The sequence below is a fragment of the Giraffa tippelskirchi genome, chromosome 13 (assembly GCF_054371585.1).
Source record: "Giraffa tippelskirchi isolate mGirTip1 chromosome 13, T2T-mGirTip1v1.2.pri, whole genome shotgun sequence".
NCBI lineage: Eukaryota > Metazoa > Chordata > Mammalia > Artiodactyla > Giraffidae > Giraffa > Giraffa tippelskirchi.
This window is the reverse complement of record NC_137287.1, coordinates 112,990,866-113,012,670: the sequence shown is the minus strand read 5'-3', so window position 1 is coordinate 113,012,670 and position 21,805 is coordinate 112,990,866. Positions and strand designations below refer to the sequence as shown.

General features: G+C 45.5%; 1 protein-coding gene across 7 annotated transcripts in view; it reads left to right on the top strand.

Moving 5' to 3' along the window:
* The window catches only part of PTPRT (protein tyrosine phosphatase receptor type T), a 1,099,906-nt gene that overhangs the window by 434,384 nt on the left and 643,717 nt on the right, over positions 1 to 21,805 (top strand). For all 7 annotated transcript variants that reach the window (XM_081556965.1, XM_081556964.1, XM_081556963.1 and 4 more), the window contains one exon: positions 9,125 to 9,299. In XM_081556965.1, the coding sequence (XP_081413091.1) occupies positions 9,125 to 9,299 (175 nt within the window). The remainder of the gene's footprint in view (positions 1 to 9,124; positions 9,300 to 21,805) is intronic.

Here is a 21,805-nt window from a genome sequence, read left to right as displayed (position 1 = left end):
AGTCCTCTGCAGCAGATTCTCCCAGTAAGCCTGTTTCTCCCGCTCCCTGAAGGTCTGCCTCCTCCCCCACTCCTCTTTCATCATCATTTTTATTATTCCCTATATTTGGCTTTTCTTTCAGCATTTTATGATGCTGACTGCTTCCTCTTTGAAAATTTTCCTGCCCTCTTGATTCCATCATCTGTCAGCAATTATGAAAGGTCATCGCAAGCTCATGAGTTGGCCTGCCCATTGCATGGATGCTGGTGGAAGACACGAGACTCTTGGGTCAGAGACAGAGGACTCTGTTACTCATCACCCAGCAGGCCGCATGAGTTTCACGTCTGCAACAGTTACCCTTGTCCCCCACCCCCATCCCCAAGTCCTGGTGGGAAGATGATGTGGGGGTGGATCCGGGTGGGGTTTACACACAGCCGGTCTGTGCCATTGCTTGGGATCCCCACACTTAGGAAACCCTAGTCTTTTATTACTACCTTTGAGATCTAATTTACAAACCATAAAGCTCAGTAAGTCTACACCTGTATGGGTTTTAGTGTGTCTACAGAGTCATGGCTCCACAGCCACAAGCTCTTTCTTTCCTTGTTTTCACCTGCAGCGAACCCAGACTTTAAAAAGCTCATTTAGGGTGACTTAGGAGATGGACATCTAGCTGGGGTTTGGATCTGTATGGGGTTGGGTTCTCTTAGGTTCGTCTGCACCAGATGCATGGGCCTTACCTTCCTCCATCCTGTGCAACTCATCTCTGAGGACCGTAGGCAACTCTGACCTGGAAATGTTCCCTCTCATGTGTGTTCTTTGCTCCTTTGCTTACTAAAGCACGTTTTAAATCTATATATATATATCGGAGAAGGCAATGTCACCCCACTCCAGTACTCTTGCCTGGAAAATCCCATGGACGGAGGAGCCTGGTAGGCTACAGTCCCTGGGGTCGCACAGAGTCAGACACGACTGAAGTGACTTAGCAGCAGCAGCATATATATATATAGACTTCCCTGGGGCTTAGTTGTGGCTTGTGGACTCTTCAGTCTTCATTGCAGCTTGTGGGATCTTTTTTTAGTTGTGGCATGTGGAATCTGGTTCCCTGGGGCACCAGGGATCCAACCTGGGCCCTCTGCATTGGGAGCATGGAGTCTTAGACACTGGACCACCAGGGGAGTCCCTGCTCCTTTAATTCCTGATGTCTTGCCTTCAGCGTTTTCCCTCAGCCCACTCCCTATTTATGTACATTGGGATTGACACAGGAGCTGGGAGGAAGAGTGGTGGGCCTCCTACTTGCCCTCATGAAACTTTCCTTTCAACAGTGGAGACAGACGTTAAGCAGCTAATCATGGAGTTAAATGTTTCATCACACATGTGATGAGATTCCCAGGGGATGAAAGAGTCTGCTTAGGCGGGAGGGAGTAGGGAGGGGTGGGAGTACTATGAGTCTCAGAGAAGCACCCTCAGAAGAAGTGGCCTGTGAGCAGAGTTCAGAAAGGTGAACTGAAAATAGTCAAAGGGCCATCGGGACACCCAGGGCGATGGCCTGTGCACAGACCCTTCACCACCAGCTCATCCTCTTTGTTCAGGGCTGACAGATCCCTGTGGGGCTTCTGCCAGGAACTTCCTGCCGCTGTAGGAACTCTGAACCCAGAAATCAACCTGAACTGCGCAGTCAGCCATGTGTGCAGTGGTCCCTTGGGAGGTCTTGAGCACGGCTAATCAAAAATGATTTATGTCCACTTCAGTTTCTTTTAACTTTTAATAAAGAATAATCAAAAGCTATTCTGTAGAGTTTGCCAAAGAGGTACAAATATGGTCTTAAGAGAATCAATGGGCCAGATTTTAACAAGTTGCTAAATGTCATGCTATTGAAGTAAGCAGTGTGACTAGAAAAGAATTTTCATCACGAATGAATTGTGGGAATTTCACCTAAATATTTTCTAGCCAGGAGATTTCTGGAGCAATTGGAGTAATTTTCAACAGGAAATGGTGGCCTAATTTTACATGTGTTTGTACGTACTCTCGGCACTAGGAGCTCAAATCAGCACACAGGAGGCTTCCAGGACCTGAGTGTTAGAATTCCTCCTGTAAAACAGGCGTAATGTCAGTTGCACACAGTTTCCTTTTATTAAAGACAGTAATGTTTCCACTTCTGCCGATTATAAATCAATTGCAAGCCTGCATGCACTCCCTGTAATAATGACAGCCGTTTTTGCAGGCTGTGTCTTATCTCTTTGTGAAGAGAATAATGTCCTGACACAGGAGCAGAGACGATGGGGAATTGCAGAATGGCAAGGCCATTATAGCTACCTTGATAGCTAATCAGGTGGTATGAAAACAGCAGAGTCTCTCTGGCATCAGGTGCTTCTCTTGTCTTCCTTTCTAGATAGTTCCTGAAGATAGAGGGGTTTTCGCCTGGGTGTGAAAGGATGCCCAAATGCCACAGGGTCAGAAATGTTCAGATTTAGGCCTTTGCAACCCCTGCTCTTGCAGAGTCTGTGCTCTCAGAACAAGCTGACTTATTCCACGTAACACAAAACAAACTAAGGGAAGGTGGAATTTGAATTGTTTTAAAAGAGAGCGAGAAACAGATGGAAGAGGTAAAAGAGAAAAAGATTTCTAAAGGAATTGTTGCCACAGTGGGAGAGACATGGGTATAAAAATGGGATTAAGCAGGACTACCAGTGAGGCTGTAAAATGCCTTTGTTCAGCTCAAACACACGTGCCCTCCTGGGTGGGTAGATTGGAAAAAGTTTCACTCTCTGGGCATGTGCAGCCCCAAGGAATATAGCAGGCAGACAGAGCCTTTGGGCAAAGAAAACAGGTAAGCGTTCTTCAGGTGGATTTGGTCCGCCTGTGCTCGAGACTCCTGCTTTGCCAATAGAGCAGCGTCTGGATTGGGGTGCCACGCCCGTGGCCCCTGGCTCGGCATCCTTGGTGTGGTGACCCGTCGCTCAACCTCAGGAAGTAGCCTGGATTTAAGGAATGTTTACATGTTTCGTGGTATTATTTGGACCGTTGCTTTACAATGAGGGACTTAAGATGACATTAGCCTTCAAGCCTTGGAGATGGAGGACAAGGCCAGCAGACTCAGCATCACTCTGGAACTTGTTATAAATGCAGATTGTCTCGGACTTCCCTGGTGGTCCAGTGGTTACGAATCCATCTGCCAGTACAGGGGACACAGGTTTGATCCCTGATCCGGGAAGATTCCACTTGCCACAGAGCAACTAAGCCCACAACTATGGAGTCCACGTGCCTAGAACACGTGCTCCTGTTTAAGGGAAGCCACAGCAATAAAAAGCTACATACCACAACTAGAGAAAGCCCGCATACAGCAAAGATGACCCAATGCAGCCAAAAAATAAAATTTTTCGATAATTAAGCACAGAATATCTATCCTCACTCCTGACCTACTGAGTCACCCTGGAGGTGATTCTTATGTATGCTAACGTTTGAGAGCCACTGCTTTAGACTGATAGAGTTGGGGTAAGAAAACCACCCAAGACAAGTAGCACATTGGCTATGGTGTCCCTTAATAATATACCCAGAAATTCCGATAGCCAGGGATTCAGAAAGATGTTTTGCCCCTCCCCACATACAGATTTCTGACTTTGAGACTCCCAAGGTTTCTAGAAAGCTAGGTATCTATCACATCTGTTCCCAAACTGTATTCTGTGGGGCAGTATTTTCCTACAGGATGCCATTTGATGTTCTTTAAACAAGCAAATGAGTTTCTGCACACTACCCTCCTCACAGTGTCACAGGGTAACTGTGCACTGTCGTGTACTGGCCAGCAGCTGGCCGATATGATTAAGGCCTCAGCGTCTAGAATCAGATCATCTGGGTCCACATCCTAACTCCAGCATCACTCAGCAGAGTCTTGTAAGGTTTTGCTCCTCGTCCTACGGTTCATGGACCAGCATCATCGACAAGACTTGGGAACTTGCTGGAAATGAAGCATATCAAGGGATTTTCATGGTGGTCCAGTGGTTAAGACTCCACACTTCCATTGCAGTGGGCCGGGGTTCAATTCCCGGTGAGGAAACTAGATCCCACCTGCCCAGACTAAAGATCCTTTGTGCTGCAACCAAGATCCAGCTCAGCCAAATAAATAGATTTTAAAAAAAAGAATTATGTCAAGTAATTCAGCACAGACTGGAGGAATCAGAGTCTGTGTTTTTGACGAGATTCCCTAGGTGGTTTGTATGCACATTAATATGAGAAGTACTATTCTAAATCATTCAAAAAACTATGATCATGGGCATCTGGTTCCATCACGTCATGGCAAATAGATGGGGGAAAAATGGAAGCAGTGACAGATTTTATTTTCTTGGGCTCCAAAATCACTGCAGACAATGACTGCAGCCATGAAATTAAAAGGCGCTTGCTTCTTGGAAGAAAAACTATGATCAACCTAGACAGCATATTAAAAAGCAGAGACGTTTCTTGGCCAACAAAGGTCCATCTAGTTAAGGCTATGGTTTTTCCAGTAGTCATGTATGGATGTGAGAGTTGGACTATAAAGAAAGCTGAGTGCCGAAGAATTGATGCTTTTGAACTATGGTGTTGGAGAAGACTCTTGAGAGTCCCTTGGACAGCAAGGAGATCCAACCAGTCCATCCTAAAGGAAATCAGTTCTGAATATTCATTGGAAGAACTGGTGCTGAAGCTGAAACTGCAATACCTTGGCCACCTGATGTGAAGAACTGACTCATTGGGAAAGACCCTGATGCTAGGAAAGATTGAAGGCAGGAGGAGAAGGGGACAACAGAGGATGAGATGGTTGGATGGCATCACTGACTCAATGGACATGGGTTTGAGTAGACTCCGGGAGTTGGTGATGGACAGGGAAGCCTGGCATGCTGCAGTCCATGGGGTCGCAAAGATTCAGACACAACGTAGTGACTGAACAATGACAATAATTCTAAATCATGTCATTTGACCTCTCTCTGCCTCAGTTTCCTCATTTGAGAAATAGAAATATTCTTAGGACTTATTTCATGCCTTATCATGCGTCAGAATCACCTAGAGGGTTTGTGAAAGCGAAAGTGTCCTTCCCCCACCCCATAGCATTCCTGGTTTATTAAGTCCGGTGTGGGGACAGAAAATTTGTATTTCTAGCAAGTTCCAGGGGCTGTTAATGCAGTGAGTCTGGGGACCATCCTTGGAGAGCCACCACTCTAGATTATTCTAAGAGCATTGCTCATTCTCTGCTGACCATGTTTTCTTCCTTGAAGGATGCTATTTTGATACTTTATGTTTATGTTTTGCCTCTTTGCTGTTTTGTTGGAATCTTAGCACTGGCCTATAAATTCTTCTGTGCAGAAATTATACCTTCCACACTCCACACTCTCTTATTTTCTGTTTTGTTAAATAATGAGTACATTTCCAGTGTGATTAATAATAGAATAAGGGAAAGGGAGACGACAACTCAGACTACCAACCCCAATAAACAGCCTCCACAAATGTATAGCAACCCTCGAATTCTCATTGAAATGAACATTTCTCCCAGGTTCCCAGGTCACATTGATGCTGCTAGTCTGCCCCCCACCATTTGAAAAGGACTTTTCCTAGGAACTTTAGGTGGATTAAGCATAGGCCACTTAACACAATGCCTGACACAGACTGAGCATTCAGCTATGTTCGTTAATGTGACTTCTACTTAATAAACACTCAGACAAATCCCATTACTTTGAACAAAATATTTGTCAAATTCTGTTATGGAACTTTATTCACAGGGGATATATCGACTTTTCAGAGGGAGCAGTGTGTTATTGCAGGGGTGCTTGCACTTCCCACGTTGTCAGTGTTCTATGGAAATCAGTTCCTAGTCTCTCTCTTTTTTAAAATTTTTTTTAAACATAGATTCAGGAGCAGGCAACCAGCAAATGTCAAGGCAGTGGCTCATGGGCTTTCCAGAGACTCTATGGGAGGAGGGCATGGCAACCCACTCCAGTACTCTTGCCTGAAGAATCCCACAGACAGAGGAGCCTGGCAGGCTACAGTCCATGGAGTCACAGAGGATCAGACACAACTGAAGCGACTTAGCATGTATGCTCATATAGGGTACTGGTGGAAGAGACAGAGATAGGAAGGTGCTGGGTAGAATGGTTCCAAATATGCTTTACGAGCCAGTGCCCCAAGACTATGCTTCTGTCTGGGGAACCCAACCTAAGATACTATACATTGCTATACATTTGTGGAGGCTGTTTATTGGGGTTGGTAGTCCCAGTTGCCCACTGGGAAATTGATTCAATTGAGTCATCGACTCAAAGGGGCTAGAAAATGATTCATTTTATAACAGATATAGCTCTCAAACACTTGCCACAAGAAGAAAAGAAACGTGCCTGGAACTTTCGGAGGAAGGTATACTTATGGATGAAAAATATTACCGGCACCAAAAGAAGAGTTCCAACAAGACAAAGCGGTGACATGGGCCTAAGGGTTTGGTGGAATTTTCCACAGGCTTCAGCGTGCACCATCTATGTCCTGCACCTCTCTGGCTTTTCCCAGAACTTTGACTTCCCCTCACTGTCTTGCTCTTTCTGAGCATCCCAGCATCTGAATCCCTGTGCACTTACATGGCATTTAATGTCATGGCTGGAAGGCTTTACTCTCTCCCCTTGTCTCCGGGCTGTGGTCCACTTCAGGCTTTGGCGTCCCATCTGCATCCACTCAAACCTGTTCATTGTCTGGGGGCTTGGGTTTCTGAGTCTTTTTCTGCATAGTAAAATTTCTCTTTGTTTTCTCCCTGTTTCTTCTCTGCCTCTGTCTGGGGCTGACAGTGGCTGGTACTTGTGTTTCGTACTCATTCTCTCTGCTTAAATCCCTTCTCCGTGTTGCCCCAGCATTGTGGCCTCTGAGCCTCTCACCATCCCTCGTCTTCTGGAACCCCTTGCGATCTCTGCCTCCAGGCTCCTCTTGGGTGACTGCTCAGTCGCCTTGACCTCGAGCCTCTGCTTGCCTTGCGTGTGGGCTCATCTCTGTGAGCCTCACCTCCACGTCTCCTTGCCCCGGTCCATCACAGCGCTGTTGCCTTTCATGGCTCTGGGCCCTCGGCTCATCCCTGTCCTGCTGTTGCCTGCTCCCAATATGACAAGTGTGATTATCAAAAGGCCTATTTTTCCAGAGATTTTAAAAGACAACCCGCAATTTCTTATTCTTCCACGGGAGAAAGCCTGGTGGTTTCAGAAGCTGAACAGAGAAAATGTAAAAAGTTCAAGGGGATGCACTTAATCCTAGCTGGAATCTGACGTCATTAGGAAGAAAAGTGAAATAATTCTGGAGGAGAAAACAGCTTAAGATTTAAACTTCAAAAAACTGATATTTTTGCACATGATTAGTCCTTCCCTGTTTGTGTTAATTCCTTCTTGCTGATGTAAGAAGTTCTGTAAACTTAGTGTATTGAAACAATGAAACGTATTACTTTACAGTTGTGGAGATCAGAAGTCAGAAATGGGTCTTACAGGCTAAAATCAAGGTGTCGGCAGGCTGTGCTCCTCCTGGAGGTTCCGGGGGAGAATCTCTCCCCTTACCCTTTCCAGCTTCTGGGGGCCGCTGTGCCCTGCATTCCTTGGCTCTTGTTTCCTTCCTTCATCTCAAAGCCATGGATCACATCACTCTGACGTCTGCCTCTGTCACCACATCTCCTTCTCTGACTTTGACCATCCAGCCTTCCTCTCTGCATATAAGGCCTCTTGTTTGATTCAAGGTCTCTCTCCATCTCGAAATCTGTAATCACTTCTTCAGAGTCCCTCTTACTATGTAAAGTGATGTATCTGCAGGCTCTAGGGATTAGGACATAGACATCTTTGAAGGGCTGTTATCCACTTTACCCCCCTTCACCTCTAATTTCATGGTTAATTTAGAGCAGCGATCCCCCAGCTTTTAGGCACCAAGGACTGGTTTTGTGGAGAGCGATTTTTTTCCACAGGCCTTAGGGCGAGGGGTATGGTTTCAGGATGATTCTAACACATTACATTTATTGTGCACTTTATTTCTAGTATTATTAGATCAGGTTCACTTCAGATCATCAGGTGTTAGATCCCAGAGGTTGGGGACCCCTGATTTAGAGAGCGCCAGTGACACCAGAATATGCCTTTATGTGTTAAATGTTTTCCATGCCTTCTCATTTATTTGTCACGATAACTCCATAAAGCAAGCCCCATTATCAGATCCATGGTTTAAATGAGCTGAAGGCCAGAGAAATGAAATTTCTTGCCCGAGGTTGCACAAACTGTATTCACTTGTGCTTGTTTACCTATCAGTTATTGTAACTTGCTACTGTGAAACGGGGACTTTTTCAAACCCAGAATCTCACATCTAAGATTCAGGATGGTAAAGACAAAAATGTCGTATTAAAAATGTTGATTCTAGAAACGTTTATCAAGTCAAGAGGCATCAGGGCATGGTGCTGGAGATGAAAAGAGCAAAGTCCTGCCCTCGGGCAGCTCACAGTCTATCAAGGGAAACACTTGTTGGAAAAATTGCGTGGCAAGTTTGTACCATACATAGGAGAGTGAGGAGCTTTCGAGAAGGTGGTGTGACAGTCAAGGGCACTTACCGGAGATGCTAATGAGCTGCACCTGGGTGTTTAAGGCAGCGGGAGTATCTCCAGGCAGACAGGAAGCTCCAGGCAGTGGAAGAAGAATATGCCATGGAGGAGGGGTGTTGAAAAGCCCCCATCCACGCTGTACCTGGGGAACAGATTGGTCCGTGTTGGGGGGAACTCAGAACCTGTGGGTGGGGTACCAGCACACCAGCTGTTTATTACCACTTTGTGAGCTATGTTTTCACTGACTTACCTGAGTCTGCTCTTGGGGATAGCCTGTGGGTTTTGCTTAAGAGACGAATGAAAATGGGAGGAAGTTTAAGGGGCCAAGTGCCAACCTCAGATGCAGATGAGCAAGGAGCCAAGGTGTTTAGAAGGGGCCTTGCCTTCTCTTCCTATGGCCAGGCAGCTGCCCTCTCGCATCAGCTCCCTAGCAAAGTTTATTCTTGAATCATGTCACCTACCGCTATCAGCAATGGAGACTCCTTATTATGGAAAGTCACGGGCCAAGGGGTGTGAGAGTGGTGGAGCTTCCACGCTGGGAGCATGTGATACTATGATTTCTCCCTCCTTTCCTCTGTCCTGCAGCAATGGAATGGAAGGGACACGGCCCTCATGGTCACCCGTGTGGTCAACCACAGGCGTTTCTCAGCAACAGTCAGTGTGGCAGACACGACCCAGAGGAGTGTGAGCAAGTATCGCTGTGTGATCCGCTCTGACGGTGGCTCTGGTGTGTCCAACTACGCTGAACTGATCGTGAAAGGTGAGTGCCACCACCCAGGTGGTTGGTCTCATAGGGATCCTTTGGCTCCAAGCTTGCATGGTGGGAAGAGCTAGGACTGCTGTTTTCTTATCTGCTGTTCCTCCGCTCATTCCATAGATAAAACACCTTTAAATTCTCCCCATCAACCCACTTCAAAAAAAAAAAAAAAAAAAAGAGAAAGTTACTGTAAAATCATGCAATATTTCACTGTTATTCAAAGTTGAGTCTTAGATGTAAGATGTGTACATGAAAGCTTATGGGATAGATGACATGGAAGACATCTCCAAATTTAGCTTTTTTTTTGCATTTAAAGTTAGAGTGAGCCAATGTCCTTGTGCTTGGGTGGCATTCTGTTATAGTGATCAAGAAAACGATTATTTCTAAGGGATATTTTATTGAAAACTCGATATAGTGACAATATTTTAGAAGGACTTTTGAAATAAATAACCCCCACCCCACTGACTTTGAATCAATCTTTTCCCAGTTTTCTTGTTCACCTTGAGGTATCTTTGATGTGTTTTTCCATGAAAATACATACCTTGTCCCTCTCCTGCATCTTTCAAGGAGCTGGATATTCCATTCATTTTTAAAAGACCCTATAATCTTTGTTACAGTGCTTAATGGTTGTGTGCTATTTCATCAAGTGAATCATCCTATTTTTAAAAATCTCTGTCATCATTTAGATAATTCCAGGTGTTTTTGTTTTTATCTTTCCTTTGTGCGTGCAACAATTAACACCTCAATTGAGTTCTTCCGAAGAGAATATTTTTATTCTACTAAACCAGATTATTTCCTTGGATAAATTCCCTAGGGGTAGAGTTGTTAGGCCAGAGAATATGAGCATCTTTATGGATTTTTCTTTGTGTTGCAATATTGCTTTTGAAAAAAAAAATAGGTTGACAGCTTATACTGGAAAACAGCAGTGTATGGATGTTCTCATTTTCCAGTGTTATGTTCACCGGTTAAAATTTTAATATAACGCAATTTAGTGAATGAAATAGTGAAGCTGTTCATCTTAATGTAGCTGCAGAATGATACCCACTGTGTTTGAAGACAGAAGCGTTATTCAACCCCCGAGAAGGCTCCTGAGTTGGTTCCCTTGGGCAAAGGATGGGTTGGTGTGGAACCTTGACCTCTCTTTGCCTGCCTATGTAATGATTACCTTTCCTGGGTGAGTCTGCCATCTGAGATTCTCTCTCCTCTGCTGTCCTGACTCCAGATGGATATTCACACGGCTGCCCATTTGTCGTTAATCAGATCTCAGCTTGACTGTCAGTATGCCATCTTCTCTGAGAGAATTACCCTCTCCGAGCTCCCTGCCATTCACATGTCTCATGGTCATTCTGTCACATCACCTTGTTTCTTTTCCACACTTCACATTTCCAAATAATGTATTTTTCTTCATTTACTTGGCAATTTTGTGTCCCCCCTTTAGGATATAAGCTCAGCAGAGTTTGGGACATCTTCCATGTGTTTCATGGTTCACAGTCAGCCCCCTAACCTTAGCAGAGTACCTGGCACGTGTGCTGAGCATGCCAAGCCGTCTGAGACCACCAGTGTTCCATGGTTTTGACCTGCATGATCAGTCATTTCATACGACTCAACCTTAAAATATTTGTTGAGTGGTGGATCAGTGAATGAGTTATTGGCCTCAGCAGGAATTCATTTAATCATTGGAATTCTATGAACACTTAAGCTGAAGATCAACAAATTGAGTAGTTATGAACAGAACAACTAACAGGAAAAACAATCATCTTTAAAATAGTTTACACTGAGTGCCAATATATATCAAAGAAACTATCATTTTGATCCCGTTAGGCTCGTTTCTTGACTTTTTGGTGCTGTAAGGTTGGTCTGTGTGATAAAGTGGCTTTTGCCAGTCTTTACTATAGTCAGTGAATATGTTACTCCTGAGCTGTGCCCTCTGGAGTGCTCACGATACCTGTTGTATGGTGATATCCTACACAGCAATGGAAGCCTCCCTCCCCATCCTGAGAATGGGCTGTGTTTTCTCCTGTTGTCCCAGTCTCACCAGCACCTTGCCGTGCTTGGCACAGCGTTGGTAATGAGTGGATTGGATGAAGGACTACTGGGGCTAGTGTGGGCTCTGAACTGTTCACATGCAGACAAATGGAGTCAGAAAACACTCCATTTAGTCTTTCCTTATGTCCCCAGGCGTGAAGAAGGAGGTGTGGGGCCAAATCCAGAGGCCTCTTGGCCAGAGGATGTGGTTTCCATGGTGAAGCATCATGGTCTTTGTTTGGAGTGGTGGCCAGGGTGTCCTTGGACTGTGGTTTGTCCTTTGCTGGCTGTGTTCCTTGGGCTTGAGTTCAGCCTGGAGAGAGTGGTACTCTCATACAATCCAGAAGCCATGGATCTGCTCTGTCCCCTCCCCTGCAGCCCTCACCGCTCCATTTTAAGGGGTGCACTGGGTGACCTCCTTCAAAAGTCTCCTTCATGGTGGGTGAAGGTGGGTTTGTGCTCCTGGTAATGGATCCTGTTTTGTTGCACTTTATTGGAATCCTCTATGGAATATCGCATTTTCTTAGTGCCTGTTTTTCTTCCCTGTTGTACTTCTTCTCTTTTTACACTTACTTGGGGGTCAGCTAGAAACTAGACCCCTTGAATGTAGAAGTCCCTTCACACTCATGATCTTATTTAGTCCTGACTGTAGCTCTGCACCTTGGTTTTATTTTAATTCATTTTACAGCTGTGAGAACATCCACAGCCAGGTTGAGAAACAGAGACAGGTCCTTAGGGGCAGAGTGGGGGTTGACCCAGGGGTTGGATCATGCTATTTAGGCCTTGCCTGGAAGGCCTGAGGCTTGTGGCCTTGTCAGCACCTGGTAGCATCGTGTCCTGAACAGTGTCAACAACATCCAGACAGCAGGCTGAGCTCATAGCAGGGGTCCCCTGACCTGTTGCTAACTTGCTGTTTTTAACTCATGCATCACCCTTCCACTGCTCCCTTCCTTTCTGGAGTGGGATACCAACTGCCAGATTTCCTGTAGAACACACACACACACACACACACACACGACTTCCCTTATGGTCCAGTGGCTAAGACTGTGCACTCCCAATGCAGGGGACCTGGGTTCGATCCCTGATTTTATTTTCTTGGGCTCACTGTGGATGATGACTGCAGCCATGAAATTAAAGACATTTGCTCCTTGGAAGAAAAGCTATGACAAACCTAGACAGTGTATTAAAAAGCAGAGACATCACTTTGCTGGCAGAGATCTGTATAGTCAAAGCTATGGTTTTTCCAGTAGTCATGTATGGATGTGAGAGTTGGACCATCAAGAAGGCTGAGCACCAAAGAATTGATGCTTTTCAACTGTGGTACTGGAGAAGACTCTTGAGAGTTCAAGGGATTGAGAGTCCCTTGGACAGCAAGGAGATCAAACCAGTCCATCCTAAAGGAAATCAGCCCTGAATATTCATTGGAAGGACTGATGCTGAAGCTAAAGCTCCAGTACTTTGGCCACCTGATGGGAAGAACTGACTCATTGGAAAAGACCCTGATGCTGGGAAAGTTTGAAGGCAGGAGGAGAAGGGGACAACAGAGGATGAGATGGTTGGATGGCATCACTGACTCAATGGACATGAGTTTGAGCAAGCTCTGGGAGTTGGTGATGGACAGGGAAGCCTGGCGTGCTGCAGTCCATGGGTCACAAAGAGTCAGACACAACTGAGCGACTGAACTGAACTGAACTGAGGTGGGTGGGGCAGGACACGTGTCCCAGGTCACAATCTGGTTCCCATATCTTTGGCCCTGGAGAGACCCTTTGAGGCTTCCTATGCAGAGCTGGGACTGGTGCTTCCCCCATGTGCAGAGCATACAGGAAGGAATGTTAAAATGGGGGTCATGGGACTTCCCTGATGGTCCAGTGGTTAGGGCTCTGTGCTTCCCCTGCAGGGGCACAGATACAGTCCCTGGTCGGGGAACTAAGATCCCACATGCTGCACAGCACAGCCAACATTTTTTTTTTAACCCCAACATATGGTCTTGGGTCGTGGAGTTTCCACTACATCAGACTCCCCAGATTCCTCCTCTGTCCACTACCAGTGAGCCAGTGATCTGGAGCAAAAGAAAAGTTTCTGGTTCTGCTTGTGCTTGGCCTCCTAACCTCATGGGCCCCCTCCGCCTGGCATCACTCATTTGGAACTCAGGCCGTGCAGGGGTTGGGAGGTCATAGGACCCCTCAGCTCCCAAGGGTGCCAGGAGCTGGAGCCCCTCTGCTGCTGTCTGTGGCAGGTGCTTGTGCTGGGCCAAGCCATGGAAGGCGGAGACCGCTATCTCCACTTCTGTCTCTGTCTCTCCCTAGGCGGGTGTGTTTACGGCTGGCCTGTGGCTCGTGTACTGTCCTGGTACTGTGAGCATCAGTGCTTCAGAAAACACCACCTCATTTGAGTGTCGGTAATACAAAATTTTCAGGGCAACACACGGATCAAAATGCAAGCAAATTGGAATTACGTCATTCCGAAGAGCTGTTTATTGAGTTGTGATAATGTGCCTGGGTATACATTAGATTACTCTGTAATTGAGGTTTCGCTCAATTGACAATCTGGCCCCTCAACCTACTTGTTTCAGACCACTGCTCATAAATGCACTAATTTGCTGTCTGTTTCTGGGTTTCCTAAAGTCTTTGATTTCAAGGTATTTTAGCTTATCGCACGGCTTAGGTGTCTTCAGATATGCAGATGTGGTCTTGATGACAGTTTTCTAACTCATAAAAATTTTGTTGTTGGTGGTGATTTTTTAAATTTTTCTTCTAACTCCATTTAACAACCTACCATGGGTTCAGAACTTCTTATCAATATACAGATTAGTTCCTTGAAGAAATCCAATACTGGTGCTGAGAGCCAGATGTTCAGATTTAAGTCTCTTGTGACTTTCTATCAAGGTAGCTGGGCAGGGTCAAGAGAATAGATTTTGTGTATGGATGTCAACATCCCAAGTTTCAATCTCAGACCTGGCCCCGGCTCTCTGTGTCTTCAGGGAAATTACATATTTGCTTCAAGCCTCAGGTTCCTCATCTGTTCAACGGGGACAGGTATAGCTAGTTGGATCCTTATTAGAGGGAGAAAATATATGTATAGACCTTAGTACAAAATAGACAGCCACCCAGTCATATCTCCACTTTTTCATACTGTTCATGTTCCTGGGGTTCTCGCAGCAAGAATACGGGAGTGGTTTGCCATTCCCTCCTTTGGACTCTGATGTTGGGGAAGATTGAAGGCAAAAGGAGAAGAGGGTAGCAGAGGATGAGATGGTTAAATAGCATCACGGACTCTATGGACATGAATTTGAGCAAACTCTGGGAGATAGTGAAGGACAGGGAAACCTGGCGTGCTGCAGTCCGTGGGGTTGCAAAGAGTTGGACATGACTTGGCAACTGAACAACAACAATAGTTATATCTGTAATTATCGATAATCATATTTTACTATATTCAAGGAGATATTGATCAAATATCAATACACTGGCTACTTTTCCTTGTTCTGCTTCTTGTACTATGGTAATTTAAACTTAATCATCTTAAGATCTCTTTTCTCTGGAATGACATTGGGGAATGGGATTGGGGTCATCAAATGTAGCCCACTGGTCCAAGTTGGTTGCAGAGATGCTCTACTTAGGTTGCATTATCTTTTTTTTCTATTAACAGTTTGTTTCAATCCTTAAATGCTTCTTGAAGTTGCGTTGGTTTGGCCGCATTGAGCCTGCATTCTAGGATGGCAGCAGTGGGCTGGTATGGCTGCCCTGTTCAGGGAAATGTGCTCCAGAGTTCACCCCTGCCCTGACTTGGCCCACTTTGCTCACCTCACTAGTCTTGTTCCTCTAGGCCTTTGAGTTTACAGCCTGTGGTTTAAAGATTGCTTGACTAGAGTGGATCACAATAAACGGTGGAAAATTCTTAAAGAGATGGGAACACCAGACCACCTGATGTTCTCTTGAGAAACCTGTATGCAGGTCAGGAAGCAACAGTTAGAACTGGACATGGAACAACAGACTGGTTCCAAATAGGAAAAGGAGTACGTCAAGGCTGTATATTGTCACCCTGCTTATTTAACTTATATGCAGAGTACATCATGAGAAACGCTGGACTGGAAGAAGCACAAGCTGGAATCAAGATTGCCAGGAGAAATATCAATAACCTCAGATATGCAGATGACACCACCCTTATGACAGAAAGTGAAGAGGAACTAAAAAGCCTCTTGATGAAAGTGAAAGAGGAGAGTGAAAAAGTTGGCTTAAAGCTCAACATTCAGAAAACTAAGATTATGGCATCTGGTCCCATCACTTCATGGCAAATAGATGGGGAAACAGTGGAAACAGTGTCAGACTTTATTTTTTTGGGCTCCAAAGTCACTGCAGATGGTGATTGCAGCCATGAAATTAAACGACGCTTACTCCTTGGAAGGAAAGTTATGACCAACCTAGATAGCATATTAAAAAGCAGAGACATTACTTTGCCAACAAAAGTCCGCCTAGTCAAGGCTATGGTTTTTCCAATGGTCATGTATGGATGTGAGAGTTGGATGGTGAAGAAAGCTGAGTGCCGAAGAATTAATGCTTTTGAACTGTGGTGTTGGAGAAGACTCTTGAGAGTCACTTGGACTGCAAGGAGATCCAACCAGTCCATCCCAAAGGAGATCAGTCCTGGGTGTTCATTGGAAGGACTGATGTTGAGGCTGAAACTCCAATACTTTGGCCACCTCATGCAAAGAGTTGACTCATTGGGAAAGACCCTGATGCTGGGAAGGATTGGGGGCAGGAGGAGAAGGGGATGACAGAGGATGAGATGGCTGGATGGCATCACCGACTCGATGGACACGAGTTTGGGTAAACTGGGAGTTGGTGATGGACAGGGAGGCCTGGCATGCTGCGATTCATGGGGTTGCAAAGAGTCGGACACAACTGAGCAACTGAACTGACTAAGAGTAGTTGACTTGTCCTTATTGTTAATAGTTTATGGAGCCCCAATCATGTGTCAAGTAGTGTGATAAGATCATGGTCTAGTAGGAAGAATCATGCAGACCTATAATACATGGCCATCTAGTTGTGTCAGGCACCTACTATACTATCTTACTAAGCCTACAAGTAACCATACGATACACGTGCTGTAGCATCCCCCTTTTACAGATGAGGGCATGGAGGATCAGAGAGGTTAGGCAATCATCCTAAGGTCACACAGGTTATATGTGGCAGAGCTGGGATTCCAGCCCATGCCTGCTTATGCCAAATAGATCCTTTTCTTTCTTTTATACCACATTTCTTACAAAATCCAATTGATAGACCCTGTAATCAGGTGTGAGCTGAAAAAATATATACAAAAGTTGGAACAGCTAATGCCATTCGGGAAAGCATCGTTAGCCTTCCGAGGTGACCCAGGCTGCTGGCTCCTGTCCCATCAGTGAGAGCAGCCCAGGAGGACCACTACACACCCAGAGAAGAAACAAAGACAGTAACTGCTCTGAGCATTCAGCTTGGACAGCGCTGATCAAAGTTGCCTTCCTAATCAGACTCCAAGCATCCACATCTGTTCTCTGCCAGTCTTCAGAGGCAGAGGGGAGCTGGGGGCTGTATGGTGCAGTGGTCAGAGAGCCGGGGCTGGAATCTGGCCTCTGCCCTGTAAACTCTTCTGGTTAAGCCTGCCTGGAGCCCCACCACCCCTACCATCTCACTTGTCCACACTCTAGACTAGGAGGCGGCAAACCTTTCCTGCACAGGGCATGGTTGTCAATATTTCATCTTTACGGGCCACCCAGGCTCTGTTTTAACTACTCGACTTTACTGCTGTAGCAAAAGCAGCCCTAGAAAAGATGGCATGAATGAGTGAGGCTGTGTGATAATAAAACTTTATTTAAAAAAAAACAGGCACAGAGCAGGGGTTGGCTCCTGGGTCACAGTTTGTCATCACTGCTTGGGACCAAGCCGTCTCTTTGCAATTGGATGAGTCTGCCAGCCTCCTCCCTGCTCCACTTCTGCACCACTGTGGTCTGCTGTCTATGCAGCCTCAGTGATAGTTTGAAAGCAATTTAAATCTTGGCACATTGTTGCCTAAAACCCTGCACTAACTCCTCTCTTACCCTCAGAATAAAATCCAAACTTCTTAACACAGTCTAGATCTGGCCCCTCTCTGTCTCTGATTCCTAGCCTCCTAGCCCCATATTTTTCCTTTCATCATTTTCTCTGGCCACACCTGTCCATTTCCTCTTCCTTGAACTCCAGGAAAGCAAGTCTGACCTCAAGACCTCTGCACTTGTTTCCCTCTCTTTGCGTGAAATGCTTTTCTTCCTGATGGTTATGTTGGGCTCATTTGTTTTGTTTGCTGTGATGTCTGCTCACCTATCAGCTCCGCAGAGAGACTCCCCTGACCACACTCCCTCTTGTGACTCTGTACCAGTGTACTAGGCTGTGGTTTTCTACCCAGATCTTACCATTGCACACAACAGTCATTCACATCTGTGTGTTACAGGTGGTCTTGAAGGGAGAAGCTCTGTAGGTCTTGCTTTCTTTGAATCCCTGGCACCTAGTATGGTACCTGGCTGCAGAGGATGGTCAGCATTTGCTGTATTCAGCAGGGAGTTCTCAGATCCTTTATTCACAAGGTTCAGTGGCACAGAAGATTGCTTAATGTTCTTCTTGTCCCAAGGTTCTCAGTATTTTTTGAACTATAGGTTTTCCTCCTACTTCTGAGCAAATTCTATGTCCATTATGAGTGCTTCTTTATTTTATTTCATTTTATTATTGGAATATAATTGCTTTACAATTTTGTATTATTTTCTACTGTATAACACAGTGAATCAGCTGTACATATCCCCAGGTGGTGCTAGTGGTAAAGAACCCACCTGCCAGTGCAGGGCACATAAGAGACACAGGTTTGATCCCTGGGTCAGGAAGATTCCCTGGAGGAGGAAACGGCAACCTACTCCAGTATTCTTGCCTGGAAAATTCCAGGGACAGAGGAGCCTGGCGGGCTCTAGTCCATGGGGTCATAAAGAGCCAGACACAACTGAAGCAACTTAGCACGCACATGCATATATATCATCTTTTACTTTAATTGTTGTTGTTTCCCTTATTCTTTTTCTTCCTAGTTATGGAAGCTGTAAGCTTTGTAGTTCCCTGTGTCCCTCCTATGACTTCCCTTTGTCCTGCTTTGGTTACAGTTTGGGGGTCTCTATTGACCTGCCAGCATCATGCTCCTAACTCAGTCTACCATGTGGCCCCGATAATGGTCATTTTAGAAGCTTCTCTGCCTTCCTTAATGGTTGTCGAGGGAAGGCTTGCCTTGAGATGAGCGAGCTCTCTGTGTTCTTCCTGAGTGCTGCCTGCTGGTGTATACCTGCTTCCCGCTGTGTCTACAAGCACAACACCTTATCATGTCACACTTACCTGCTTCCTCCCTCCACCTCGTGTCTAACCTTGGCTTTCCTGGAAGATACTATTTCAAGAAACCTCAGCATCTTCATCTTCTCTGCAGTTTTCATTATAAAAAAAATATCCTGATGCTCTTATTTTTTCTTTCTTAGTCATAACTTCAGTTAATGGACTGTATCATGTTTTTTCACCACAGCTGCTTTTGGCAGACACTCACAGATTGTAAATCATGTAGGGCTTGGGTTCAGATCTGGTTTCTGGCATGTATTAGCTATGTGAATTCAGAGCCTCATTCCACGACTCCTGAGTTATAAAATGGAATAATAGTGCAGCTTCTCTAGATTTGGGGAAGGGTCCTGGATATGTTCGGGCTTCTCTGGTGGCTCAGTGGCAAATAATCTGCCTGCCAATGCAGGTGACGCAGGTTTGTTCCCTGGACAAGGAAGATCCCCTAAAGAGGGGAATGGCTACCCACTCCAGTATTCTTGCCTGGAGAATCCCATGGACAGAGGAACCTGGCAGGCTACAGTTCATGGGGTCTAAAGAGTTGGACCTGAGTGACTAACACTTTCACTTTCATGGGTATGTTCATCCTTTGTGAACTAACTGTCCATGTGTTTATTTATCTTCATCAGTCTCCATCCTCCCCATTTGCCAGCTGCCCAGTCTTAGCTCCTGACTTCCTCACTTTTAGATGATGTCACTGTTAGCTTTCCAGAGGAGAAAAAAAAAAAGACAGATGGAAGGAAAGTGGGAAACTTAACTTGAACATATGTGTGTGTTGGAGGAGGCAAACTGGAAGATATCTATGGATATTGTATTCTACATGGGCATAAAGACCAGCTTGTTTTTAAAAAAGCATCAGTGTGGATAAATAAAACCTGACAAGTGTTGGTTTCCTTGAATTATTTTGACGACTTCATCAGCTGCATACTCCTGGGTCGCATTAACACTTTTAACGCATTTGGAAATCAAATCAAACATCAACTGCGTTAAACCCTCATTCACTTGGAACGTTACCCTCCTGTGTTCCAATGGAAGACTTATCCAGGGTATGAAATGATCTGCAAGTCTGCAGTAAGCTAACATTTGTAGACTGTTTATCGCATGCCAGACACCGCCCTATATATTTCACGTGAGATTCTGTTGAATCCTCACCTGCTCCCATGTTTCAGATGAGGATGCTGAAGCCTGTTCACTCAGCCTACTGAGCATCTCAGAGCCCAAGGTCTGTCTTAGTCCTATTGTAATTAAGACATTCTCCCTAGCCCTCGTTATGCTGATTTTCCAATATGTTCCATTCTGTGGCAAATATACATGGAATGTTGTTTCTAAGGACCTAAGTTTCAGGCTCAGTCAGACTCAGTTAAACCTCAGGCTCCAGATTTGGACAGGATGCTCTGGAGCATTGCCTATGTTCTCTCTCTGGTGCCTAATTTGCCTCTGAAATGTTATAGCCTCTCCCTAGACCAGTGGTTCTCAACTTAGAGTGATTTCATCTCCCAGGAGGCTTTCAGCAATGTTGGGGGCCTATTTAATTGTCACACCTGGGAAGGGAGCCCCAGCATCCAGTAGGGGGAGGCCAGAGATGCTGCTAAACTTCTGCAGTGCACAGGGGCAACCCTCCTCCCCCTGCCCCTAACAAAGAACTGCTCAGCCCCAAAGGCCAGTCGTGCCAAGGCTGAGAAACTCTGACCCAAACCCCTCCTCGTGGGGAGACTTCTTGATCTCTGACACTCCTGTGTTCATCTGAAGTTCTGTGGGCTTCTGTCCAGAGCGGGGCATGAGATGTAGGAGAAATAAATGAGAGCTGATAACATTGGCTGTGGAGTGGTTTAGCTTCTCTGAGCCCCAGTTGGTCTGTCTAAAAGCTTTGACATTTGACTTCTGATTTGTTCTGACCTAGTGAGTGAGATAAGATGTCCCCGGTGAACAGTCCATGCCAGCCCAGCTGACCATGGCAGCTGTCATTGTGCCCAGACCCCCTCAGTTGCTGCCTCTTCAACCCAATGTAGTCTACCTACTGGTAGAGCCCAGAGACCCCCAAACGGGGATGGGTGGGTTGAGAAGGGGTGGAGTAAAGCCCTTTGCACTCTAAGAGCAAGCATCACCAGTCATTTAGAAATGATCCTCATGAAGAAATTGTGGCAACGTGTTTAAACATTTAAAAAGCTAAGCAACCTGGGTGGAAGGGGGGTTTGGGGGAGAATGGATACATGTGTATGTATGGCTGAGTCCCTTTGCTGTCCACCTGAAACCATCACCAACATTGTTAATCGGCTGTACTCCAATACAAAATTAAAGAAAAAAAATTGTTTTAAAAAGCAGTGATGGAGTAGAGAGCAGGAGGCAGATGCCCCAAAGCAGTATCTTAGCAGTGGGGGTGGGGTGGGGTAGACAGTGGGCTTCCGACATAATCAGTGGGGTTTCTCATACCCATATTGCATTGTTTTTATTTATTATTTTTAAATTTATTTCTAAATTTTTTAAAATTAGTTTTTCTTAGAGTATAGTTGCTTTACAATGTTGTGTTAGTTTCTACCACATCCACATAGCAAAGTGAATCAGCTCTGTGTACACGTATATCCTCTCTTTTAAACTCCATGTTCATGCCCCATCTAAGAGGGGCTGCCGTCCTGATCTGGGGAACCCAGAGCCAGGGCTTAGGTGAGATTTATCTTAGAAGGGACGGAGCCAACATTTTGTTGCTAGTTAGATTCAAATGACTATTTCTCTGGGCCTCGACTTGCCTATTTGTCAAAGGAGAACATGTATTCTACAAGTGGGTTTCAAACTTATTCCCTCTCCAACAATAGAATGCCATCTGAAAATAGCATGGAAAACAAAGGAGGCAACTCTGCAGAGTCCTGGGGCTCCTGCAGTAGTGTCAAATTTGAGTTTCCCCACCGCCTGGGAAGGTGGATTTCTTTGCTTCTCGAAAGGTTATTGTTGCTTTTAAGTGCATGCAGTCCCCCTTTTTATGCTTTCCTGGATCCTGGTAGAGAATGTGGCTAGGACTCAGTCTCCTCTTTTCAATGAAATTGCTTGCTCCCACTTTTCATTATTAGTCAGAGCAGCAGGCCTGTTGGTTTAGATGCATGTCCAGAGGCAGATGTGACTGGC